The sequence below is a fragment of the Arachis hypogaea genome, chromosome 18, assembly GCF_003086295.3.
Source record: "Arachis hypogaea cultivar Tifrunner chromosome 18, arahy.Tifrunner.gnm2.J5K5, whole genome shotgun sequence".
Taxonomy (NCBI): Eukaryota; Viridiplantae; Streptophyta; class Magnoliopsida; order Fabales; family Fabaceae; genus Arachis; species Arachis hypogaea.
Window position 1 is genome coordinate 129,084,837 of NC_092053.1, and position 12,831 is coordinate 129,097,667.

Genomic DNA, 12,831 nt, shown 5'->3' on the forward strand with positions numbered 1-12,831 from the left:
GATGGTCCCAGTAACACAGAATTCTAATATAACCTTCATATCAAAGTTATGAAAGTAAAAAATTTAGACAAAATCTCAAGAATTCAACTCAGGATTGAAATTAAACACTACTTATCTATGAAAAACTTAAACTACAATGAACAAATCAACAAAATATTATGCAATCAGGATTGAAATTAAACACTACTTATCTATGAAAAACTTAAACTACAATGAACAAATCAACAAAATATTATGCAATCAGAACATAAATTAAGATTAGGGCGACTAACCTAGGTCACGGGGGCAAGCTAACGACGATGAGGAAATGGCTGTCCTGGCTGCAGCGAGAGAGCAGAGTCCTGTTGGCGCTGGTCCTAGGATCGCAAAAGATTAGAATATCAGAACAGAGTGGAAAAGAAGATGAAGCCGTGCAACGGTGACTCACCCAGCGCACAATGGCTACGACAGTGAAATTTATGTCGTGTTCCTTGCGACAGCGACAGGGCAGAGGCTCTGGGTGGGGGCAATCGATGCTTGTCCTGCATCGGAGAAGATGAGAAGATGAAATATCTGTGAAGAGGATAGATCCAGTTAAGGTGGCTCACCTAACTTACGGTGGCTGCGACGGCGACGAGAAGGAGGAGGCGGTCTTAGCGGCGGCGATGGGGAAGCAGCTCAACCTGGGAATCTTCAATGCTTGGAAACCTTTGTTTGGTGTGAGAATATGACATGAGCCCTAATTTGTTTTTGTAAAATAGGTCAATTTGAAATTAATAATTTGGACCGAAGGTAATCTGGTAAGAAATTGTTATTTAAATTTTAGCTTTTATTTTTAAAAATTTTAGTTCTTTGTATTTTTATTTTTTGGAAATATTAAAAAGATTAAAATTTTAAAAATAGAGACTGAAATTTTAGTTTTAATTTTTTACTAATAAACACAAGTCTCATTCCAATATCTCAAAATAAACATTATCTTACAGTTATTCATTGGTAGAAAAGTGTTTGTATAACAAATTAAAATAAATTTAGTTAGGTCAAGATATTTTATAAACAAATTGTATTTAATAAAGGGGTATTATGGGAGGTTGATAGTCTTACCACGTCTATTCCACATGAAATTAAGTAGTTTATTCGTGATCTGAGATATCCCAGTTTGACTGAGTTAGAGCCACAGTGGGAATAGTGGCCTGCAGCAACAAAAAAATATAGTACAAGGGAGGGTTATAGATAGTTATTAGAGAAAACCTTGAATTGTAATGTCAATAGCAACTAGAATTGGTTATGGAATACTAATATTTCGAAAAAGTTCAAATTCACTATGTGGCTTGACTTACATGATGCTCTACCCGACTGAGACCTTTCGATTCAAGTGGCATTTAGTTTCTTCAGATATGTGTAAGAGATGTAACTAGGCACAGAAAACAATCGAACATTGCCTTAGAGACTGTGAACGATCAAAGGCAATTTGACATATGTTGGATCTTAGTATTTTGGACTCGACGACTGGTACTACTCTTGAAGAGTGGTTTCGAAAGGTCTTGGCTGACAATGAGGCATCTTTTGGTGCAGGGCTTTGGTGGGTATAGAGACATAGGTGTAATGACATACTCAATGCTGACAACCCTTGGACAGACCACAAGGTTACAGGAATCAAAACAATGCCTTTAGGTCTCTCCAAAATTGCCTGTGTTGGAAACCACCGGCGAGCAACAATTTTAAAGTTAATTGTGATGCAAGCTTGTATCTGGATTCAAATTTAGCGGGGTTCGGGTGTATTATTAGAGATTTCAAGAGAGGTTGGATCTCGAGCTGCTCTGGAAGCATTTCCACTGGTCTATCATCATATGTAAATTTTTTGCTGCTTGGAAGGGGTTGGTTTTAACTTGGGATTGCAGTTTGAGGGATATTACATGTGAAACGGATTGTCTTGACATTCTACCCATCATGTATGATCTTACAAGTGGGTATTCATCTAAAGTAACAGATTTAGTTCACAAGATTCAGGAGTTTTTATCTCGTCCTTGGCTTGTTCACGTTGAGTGGGTGTCCCCAAAAGCAAATAGAGCTGCGGATTGGATGGCTATATATGGTGCCAAGAGTACGTGTTTGTTTGGGCGCCGTTAAATCGATAAAAAATTTTTCTTTTTTCAATGAAAAGAGATCTTTTTTCACTTTTTAGTGTGTTTGGCAAATTTTTAATAGTAAAATAAAAGCACTAAAAAAATTTTAAAAAAAAATATCTTTTTTGAGAAGTTACAATTTACATCTTTTTTTAAAATATCTTTTTTTAAAATATCTTTTTTTCCTTAAAAAAAGATAGTTTTCACGTCATAAATGAACAAAAAGTACTTTTATCTTATTTTACCCAAACATAATTGATAGATAAAAAGATATTTTTACATGAAATATCCAAACATAAAATTACTTTATTTACTTTTGTAAAAGATATTTCAAAAAAGATCATTAAAAAAAGATCTTTTTTGAGAATGACGTCCAAACAAGCCTTAACTCTAATTATGTTATTTGGTCTGAGACTTGTGTTGATCTCCAACAAATCATCCGAATATAGGACAGTATTTATTTTGTTTCTTTACATATTTAGACACCTAAAAAAAATTGTATTTAATTTGTTAGGCAATGTTAACTATTTGAGATCTAACAGCAGAGAACCAACATTCTTATCATTCTCAACTTTAGTAGTTGTGAACTAACTTTGGTCAACATAAATTCATCATTTTTTAACTACTCTTAAAAAAATCTATTATATCTATTATTTATTATATATCTCTAATTTTACAACTAAAATATATCACATGTCACTTTTTCATTGCAATTGGAATTAAATCTTTTCCTTCAAAATTAAGGAATTCTCCTCTCCTCCTTACTAATTTTACAACCAAAATGTACCACATGTCACTCCCTCATCTATCTATTCTATTATATAAAAATCGAATTTCTGCACTTAATGATGGAGCTGACGTGGCATGCTTCTAAGAGTGTTTCCCGATTTATTTCTTTCAATTCCGTAAAATAAATCAATTATAACTAATTAATGATATCAATTAATTAATTTGATTAAACATTCAAATCTCACAATTTATTGTAATTTATATAAATTAATAAATTATAATTAATTATATCAATTAATTAATTTAGTTAATTATATTAATGATTTGATTTGATTTGATTGGAGTAAATATCAAATTATTTTAGTAAATAATAAATATGATAATGAAATATATGAATTAATTTAATTAGTTTATTTTTTTCAATGATATCTATTTATACGAAATCACAATGTGTTTTACCCATTCGTTCTCTTTTCTCTCTTTTCTCTTTTTCTCTCTCTTTGATCTCTTGTGTTTAGGACTTTAGGGTACAATTTTTGTAATTTATTTCATTTTTATTTTTTTTATCACTACTTATATATTTCATTTTTTTTATATTTTCTAATGTTTTTTGTCTATTTTAGTTGATCATCATTAGGTGCATATTTTTTTCCTTCGAGCTTTTGATTAACAAAAGAGATGTGTCTTTTTTACGGTGTTTTTAAATAATCTTACTGTAATTTTATTTTTTAATATTCTCTTTTATCATGTGCACTTCATGTGTCTAAGGAGTTGACTTAAAGTTATAATATGATATATAAAATGATAGTATGATTTATATTATGCTGAAATATTTGGACATTATCGTATAGATATTTTTGAATTTGTCCATTAAATTCAATCATATAGGATCTTGAAAATTATGCAATTATGTAATTATTTATTTTTTCATAAAATTATTGTATTGGTCATTTACATTAATGAGACTATTTTTGTTATTAATATTTATAAATATACTATTATCTGTATAATTAATTAAATCATCTTATTCGTTTAAGTTTAATTCTATTGAATTAATTATTCGAAATGTCATCGCTATTTCTATTTTTAAAGATTTTTTTAATATTATTTAATGATTATAATAACATGATGATAGTTAAAAAAGACAGAACAAAAAAATTTTTAATGTGAAAATAAGGTAAAAAAATAAATTTATTTAATGTGAAAATAGGGCAAAAAGAATAATATATGTTTTTTTTAATAGATAATTATTGTAAGGCATCAAAATCTCTAATAATTATTAAGAATAAATGATCGTTATAAAAACAATGCTAATTTAAATGATATACAAATAAACTATGTCAAACATAACGTACAACTTAAAAAAGTTACTTATGAAAAAATATAGTTTATAACATTTATTTTTTTTACTATTTATTTCAAAAAAAAAATCATTATTACTTAGCAATCTTTATTTTTTTAAATTCAATATATATATATATATATATATATATATATATATATATATATATATATAATTTTACTCTTTTTTGGATAAAATTCTACTTGTGATGGTAATTCTTCTAATGATGTAAATGCTAATAATTATATTTTTACTTTTTTATATAATCGATATATTATTAATAATGAATAATAATTAATCTCTCATATTTTTAATCAAAGTATTTTGATGATAGTTTCTATTTATTGATGTTAATGGTTGATTTTTTTTAAATAAAATGCATTATAATTTTAGATTATTTCATAATTAACAATAATGCTTGATTATTTCTTTAAAAATAAATGATATTATGATTTTAAGTTATTTTATAATACATAATTAATGTTCATAATACTAAATTACTCTAAATTTTCTATTTTTTATGGTTAGTAGTTAATCCCAAATTGAAAAGATTATGTTGAATTATTTAATAGTCCAAAAGTATAATTGAGGTAATTAATTTAGTTTATTTGTTTATTAATATATTTGATCGAAATCATGAATGATAAATAAGACAAGAAAATAATTAAAAAATAAAATTTTAGTAATTACTAAAAATAAATAAAAAAATAAGTTATAGGGTATTATTTTATTTAAATTATTAATAATTAAAAAATAGAAGATCGGTAATTATTTTAAATATACATTGAATTCAGTTTTATGAATAATTTATTTAAATTGTTAATAAAATTTTATAATTTTCAGATTTATATCTATTCAATTTATGTATTTTATTTTATTTTGCTTTAATAAAAAATTAAAACGTGTCTTTTTAATTATTTTTTTAGAAAGTATAGTGAAATGAGTTGCTAAAAGCATTCAAAGGTCTGAAATTGGGAGCTAGAGAGGAGTTTGGGACTCTGTGTTTGAGTCAGCTGCAAATTTCAAGTGATTTTAAAGCTGAACTTTTAAAATCTCATCAAGACGATAAAGAGTTACAGAAAGTATTGCCGACAATTGAACAAGGGAAGCAATGGAGAGTGTCAGAGGACAAGGACGGATTATGGAGGTTTAAGGGCCGAATTATTGTGCCGGACGTCGGAACTTTACGGCAGGATATCTTTAAGGAGGCGCATAAAAGCGGGTTTTCTATCCATCCGGGAAGCACTAAGATGTATCAAGATCTGAAAATGATGTTCTGGTGGCTGGAAATGAAAAATGATGTGTGTAACATCCCGTTACCCTAGGCCTTACCTCTAGCCATAAAGCAAAGGATAACAAAGTGCCACAACAGTTCTAAAACTCATAATATAATATAATATATATATCCAAAATTTTATATAACTAAAAGCTCGATGAAGGAATAAAAGCTCAAAGTTGCATAAAGCGGAATTACGAAATGCAAAGCGTTCACACATGGTAACTAAGCGCGTAGGCACGGGCCAAACAGGACATAATATATATAAAACCTTGTAGATAGCTCCAGGATACACAAGGTAATAATTAAATTAAACAAGATATATAAGTATGATATACAAAAAAAGGATTAGTCACAGCCTGCGGAGTTTAGGCCGGCTAGTCAAACTGAATACAATAGAGTTTTGAAGTTTAAAATAGTAACAACCTATCTCTCAAAGTTTTTTTTCAGAGATAAAGCCTCTAACGCAATAACATTAAATATACAAAAGGTGAGAGAATACTACAACAAAAATAAAGTGAAATAAAACATAAGGGAGACCATCCTCCACTCTGTCACCATATCCGCAAACTCACTGTGGTGGGTTGTGACCTGCATCTGAAAAATAACAACAACATATGGTATGAGAACCGGAAGTTCTCAGTATAGTAACAGTGCCCAATATGTAAAATGTAAGGTTCCAGGACGCCAAAGGCAATCCTAGAACTTCACACCAAACAGATATTCAAGCTTAAAACAAATAATTAACTTAAAATGTAAATCATAAACAGGGTTATCTAAACTTAGGGGATTTCTAACTAATATTAATCACACCGCTGTATCCCACAGCCTTCACCAACCTAACCTCCATGCGATCCCCTCGCCACCGCCTCCCGATTCTCCTCAATGCCAGTAAAACACATTTAATGCAAACAAGTAAAGTACAATTAGTATTCATGTATAGCAGGTAAATCAGCTAGCATTTAGAAATATTATTCAAATAGGCATAACTCAAGTAATTAAAGCAAATAAGCTGATAGAAGATGCATATGATGAATGTCTGTCCTATTGGCTGTGATATCACATGTCGATTATAGTGCCAAACCCGATACAAAATCCGATCGGCAACTCCCGGATTAGTCTCTCTGTTGCGCATACTCAGGAGGAATAATTCTGAGAGATGAGTGCCCTGTCACCTTCTCCTTTCAGAGGAAAACATTCCGAGGGAGAGTACTCTACCACCTTCCTCTGGATGCCGCATGATTCCGTAGGTTAGTCCCCTACCACCTTGCAACCAGAGAGAAAATGTATACTCAGGAGGAATAATTCCGAGGGATGAGTGCCCTACCACCTTCTCCATGAGAGTGAAACGTGAGTGGGAAGTCCAGCTTCAACCCTCACATCCAAACGTAGGCAGGAGACTGCCACAGCCCCTATGACGGCATCGATACCTTGACAAGCGGGAGCCTGCCACAGCCCCTGCCCGAGGAGCATAGCGACTTAACAGTCCCAGCATAAAACAATATATCAATGGTTTTTAGAAATTATTCTCAGTACTCAGTAAAGTCATATTTCAACTCCGAGACCTAAACTCGTCTCAACCACCATCAATCTGTAATTCCATTACTCATCAGATTAATCATCATTACAGTACTCTGTCCTCTCATTCAACTAATCCATCCTCAGTACTCAAGGAACCTAAGTCTCTGTCTTCTACTCTTTTTACTAGAAAATATCTAGTTAAACTCACTTATAGTATTCTCTATATTTCAAGGCCTAAAAACAAGTAAAAAGGTTTTAAACAAGTGTTACAAAAGTTTGCAAGCTTGTCGGGAAGATAAAACGGTTAAAAACAAGGTTTTCATTGAGAAACAGGATAGTGTGCATACACATTGGGTTATGCGTACGCACGCCCAGAAGAGTTTTCTCAGCTTGATGTTGTGTGTACGCACAACTTGCAAATTTCGCAGGGTGTGTGTGCGCACCAGAGTGTGCGAACGCTCTCAACAGTAGGCATAACCCTGTGTGTGCGTGCGCACCATAGTGTGCATACGCACGTTTTCTGAAAATCACAGGGCATGCGCACGCACACAAGTGTGTGTACGCACAAGTGAAAACATGGTCCCTGCTCAGAGCACGCGCACAACAGTGTGCGTGCACACACAAACCAGAACTCACAAATTCTGCAGCATTACATAATTTCAGATTTTCGACATCAACTTCCAACGATCATTTCTTTTTCTACAAAATTCTGATTTTCACAAAATCTATACCGTTTTAAAGCTCTTTGAATTATATTTTATTTGATACAAAATTCAATCCATTTAGAAAACTGAAGCTCAAGATATGATCCGCCAAAGTTAGCCAAAAATCTGTTTTTACCAAAAATTTTAAATATCAAATTTACCAAAACTCTCAATTCAAAATCAAACTACTCACAACCCAAAAAATACCAAAACAACACAAAAGTCCACACCATTCATTCCTCAACTCAACCATCAATAACATCTCAATTACACTATTCCAACCAGTGACGGATCCAGAAAATTGTCACTGGGGGCAATGCATATATAATACGATAATATTTTTTATAATTATAATTTGTTATGGTAAAATATAATTAGTTTTCAAATTGTTTAACAAATAAATTTATGCACTAAAATAATAAGTTAAAAAATAATTTTTTATATTTTCTTTCAATTGTCAATACAATCAAATATTTTTCTTTTTATATATGTTATTGAACAATCATTTAAAAATTCATTTCCTATATGATTACAGAATCGACTTTTTATAATATTTATAGCCGAAGAGATTTCTTCAACTAATATTGTTGTTACTGGCAAACCTAAAACTAATTTTAAAAAAATACCATATAAAAAATATATTCTTTTGGGACTATGTAAATTTTTTTTATTTTAAAAATTAAGCCATTTAATTTCAGACAACATTTTTTTTATTTTCATTTTTTTTAGTCTTTCATTTATTAGATTTTAAAATTTTGCTACAAATTTTAATATAGGAAATTTATTAAAAAAATTCTTTGGTAATAATGATTTACATAAACATACCAAAAATTTAAAATTATTTTTAAATATTCAAATAATTTAGATATTAATTTTTTATTAATATTAAGCGAACTAAATATATTTTTAATGGATAAATTTTTAATCTTTTATAATAAAAAATATTTAATGGAATCAAAATTTCGCTCTTCATTATATTTATTTAATTTTTTTAATTTGTTAAGCACTAAATTAACAAATAAAAAATAATTTTATTTTAACATTGTCTGTAATGTATCAACTTTTAATAATAATAAATTTATTTACTAAAATTGAATTGATGTACTTTATATTGGTGTTTTTATATATTTATTATTGATTAATGTTTATGTTTTGTGTCTTTTTTTTTTCTATTTCTATACACTGAGAAGTGTATGTGAACCAACAAAAAAAAAATTAGTGGGGTCAAATTTATTTCTTGGGTGGGGGGAAATATATATATATTTTTTAATGTATTCTACATGAAATTTTATGAAAATTCAATGGGAGCACTTGCCCCCACATGGTTGAAGATGATCTGTTCCAACCCATCTAAATTATTATTCATCAACGTCTAAATTCAACCTAAATCACATCAAAACTCTTAAATTCCATCATTATTCACTATACAACATCCAACTTTTAATATCCTAACTTATCAACTCCTTCAACACTTATCAATCCAAGCCAAAATTTATCATCAACAATACTCATAGTCATCATCAATCAAAATCAACACCAATACCCATCATGTTATTATCATAATCATACTCCCTTGTATACATCTCACTCAACCTTCATCATAATTCATATACCACACATTTCAAAAACTCCGTATTGAAGGTTGTTCTTATGAAATTGTTATTGAATTGGTCCTAAATTTTTTGAAAAATTAGCCGTCAAGAATATATTTGATACAAATAAAAATTTTTTGGGATAAAACTAAAATAAAATAAAATTTAGGGATATTTTTGAAATTTTTGCCAAATTTCAAAAACAAAAAATATACTTTATTTTTTTTTTGTTCGGACGGACATAATTCGATAAAGAATAAATTTATCGCTTTCGAAGGGTTTAGTGAAACCTTACCTTATCCAACGGTATTAGGGGCAAATCTAACAATACTCCAATACTAAATCACCCATAAACAACCAAGAACACAAAAAAAAATTCAAAAATCCAAAGTCATTTTTGAGTTTTAGGCTAGGACAGAAAACTGGAGCTAGAGAAAGAGTTCTTGCCAACTTTTCTTAGATAGAAACGAAGAGTTTGACTAGAGTTTTGCATGACCACAAATGGCTCGTCGATCAGAGCTTCGTAGCTCAAGTTATAGTCACTGAAAGTGGAGGATGAATAGTGACCAAACCATTTGCTCTCTTCTCTTTCAAAGCTGCGTCCCCTTTCTTGTTTTTAGGGTCAAAATGAGCTGAAATCTCATTAAACATGCATATATATGTTGGGTCTTGGGTTCAGTTTAGACCCGATCCAACCTGTTAGTATTTTAGGTCTGTTTGTCCTAACTTTGGGCCAAAATCTTTAAGATTACTATCCAGTTTTCAATTCTAAATTATTTTCGTCCTTTGAAAATAATAAATTCAATTTTTTTAAATCTTATTTTCCAAAATACGTGGTACCGGACAGACTAAAGTCGGTACTACTAGCTTAAGCACTGGTACGAATTTTTACAAAAATTTTTCGCAAAAGATACATTTTTCCACTCAAAAAAATTCATTGAATTCAAATTTCACCTTTATATTTTAAAACTAACACTCCTATATTTTCGAATCCATTTCAAATAGTTAAAAATATTATTTTATTAAAATGATTATTCCGGTTCTTACAATGTGGCGTTGCACGTTTCTAAGTGCTTAACTTGTTAGAAAATCAAGATTGAGCATCAAAGACCATTATGAACCCTTCAGCCCTTAGAGATTCCGCAATGAAAGTGGGAGAGCATTGCAATGGACTTCATGTCGGGCTTACCAAGGACTCGGGCCAGATATGATTCCTTTTGGGTGATTGTCGATCGACTGACAAAGTTAGCCCACTTTCTCCCCATTCGAATGAGTTGTACATCGGAGGAGTTAGCACGGCTGTACATTAAAGAGATTGTGAGGTTGCACGGTGTGCCTACTACCATTATATTTGACAGAGATTCCCATTTCACCTCAAGGTTCTGGAGAGCCTTTCAGCGAGCATTTGGGACTCAGTTGAGTTTAAGCACTACATATCACCCTCAAATAGATGGTCAATCAGAGAGAACAATCCAAACCTTGGAGGATATGCTGAGAGCTTGTGTTTTGGAATAGCCGGCGAGTTGGGATTGGTATATGCCACTAGTGGAGTTTGCATATAACAATAGCTACCATGCAAGCATCGTGATGGCTTTGTATGAGGCTCTATATGGGAGGAAGTGTCAATTTCTGCTATGCTGGTATAAATCTGGAGAGAAGAGCTTGTTAGGGCCTGAAATTATAGCTAAGACTACTGAGCAGATAAAGAAAATGCTTATCACGCAAAGCCATCAAAAGAGCTATGCTGATCAAAGGCGAAAGCCTTTAGAATTTGAAGAAGGAGAGCATGTGTTTCTGAAGGTTACTCCAACAACCAGAGTGGGTCGAGCGATCAAGATGAAGAAACTGAATCCCACTACATCGGACCATTTGAAATCTTGAAGAGGATTAGGCCGGTGGCTTATAGGATCGCTTTACCGCCGCATCTTTCGAAGCTGAACAACGTATTTCACATGTTGCAGCTTCATAAATATACTCCTGATGCAAGTCATATTCTGGAATCGGAACCGGTTCAAGTACGAGAATATCTGACGCTTTCAGTAATTCCAGTTAGGATCGACGACATCACCATCAAACGTTTGTGCGGGAAGGAAGTATCATTGGTGAAAGTAGCTTAGAGTCGGGTTGGAATTGAAGAACATACTTGGGAGCTCAAATCGGATATGCGGAAGGACTACCCACACCTCTTTTCAGGTAACTAAATATGAATTTTGAGGGCGAAATTCTTAATTAGGTGGGTAGGATGTAAACCCCGTAATATTAGTGAATAATTAACCAATAAATTAAAATTTTAATAAAGAAAATTATAAATATAAATTTATAGTAAAATAAGATAGAGCGAATTAAAACAAGAATTTTGACACTAATTTCAAAGAATTTGGCACAAAATTGGGCCAAACGTGTCGAACTGGACCCATACTGGGTCCAAGGCCCAATCCATCATCCCAGTAACTTAAGAAGAGTCAATCTTCTTCTTTTCTTCATCTAAAAACATGCTGAAGCAATGCTCAAGGCAAGGGAAACAAGAGCAAACCCTTGGCTTTGATTTCAAACCACCGTATTTTGCTATTCCGAACTCCGATCACCGCACCATTTGCGGTCACACGTTCGCGGCGTCGAGCTCTACAAAGCCCGATGCACAATTTAGTAAGGAACTTCCATTTTCATTCTCAGCCTCTCTTTTCCCAAAATTTTTGAAATTTATTAGAGTGGTGTTGAAATTTTGCTTCTTCGATGTTATGAAGTCTGATTAGCTTGAGGAAAACATTCACTCTTGCTTATTTGGTGCTTGGGTAAGGTGAGAATCCTAGAATTCTAGCTAATTCATTGATTTTATGTGTTGAGTATTAAGTTTTGGATAGATATATATGAAAATGTGAATTAGGTTTGTGTATATGTAAATTGGAGCTTGATTGTATACATTGGAGGCTTGGTGGAGTTTGGGTATCATTCCTCGGGAGATTTTGGATCTTTGGGGCTGTGTTTGGTTCCTTGGTATTGTCTCGGATTATACGTGGAAATCGGCCAAGTTATGGTTTAGGTTTCTCGTATTTAATATATAATATCTTGTGAAAACTTAGGCTAGACAACCATAGAATAGGAATGAATGCATGAGTACGTAAATTATTTAGTGCTTTAATGATATATGTTGAACAAGGTTGAGTTTTGGTCTGTTGTTGATATTGGTAATAGAATGCTAAATGATGAATTAATGATGTTTGACAAGGTATGAGGATGAATATGAGTTTGTGATGGATTGTTGACGAATCTTGTTGATTAAAGTAATGAATTTAGGTATGAGATTGTATATATAGAAGTATAATTGATTGAGATAGGATGTGGAGATTTTGGCATTTTAAATGGTATGCTGTTGTGCTGAATATATGTATAGGAGCTTGGATTTGAGTTTGGTTTCTAATGAAAATTGAGGTTTGAGGTTTTTGTGTAAAATAGATTTTTGGCCGAAATTCGATGAGCCATAACTTGGATTCCAAATCCCCAAATTGTTTTAAACTTATTTCATATGAAATGGAGTCCGTGAAGTTTACGCTGTTCGAAAAACATG

The 12,831-nt window shown here is 31.6% G+C and overlaps 1 protein-coding gene across 1 annotated transcript; it reads left to right on the forward strand.

Annotated features, from left to right (window-relative positions):
• The first annotated feature begins 10,853 nt into the window (after positions 1 to 10,853).
• On the forward strand, positions 10,854 to 11,383 carry LOC140181491 (uncharacterized). Its single transcript, XM_072225105.1, has 2 exons — positions 10,854 to 11,066; positions 11,150 to 11,383. The coding sequence occupies exons 1-2, from the start codon at positions 10,854 to 10,856 to the stop codon at positions 11,381 to 11,383; spliced, it is 447 nt and encodes a 148-aa protein (XP_072081206.1).
• The last annotated feature ends 1,448 nt before the right edge of the window (positions 11,384 to 12,831 follow it).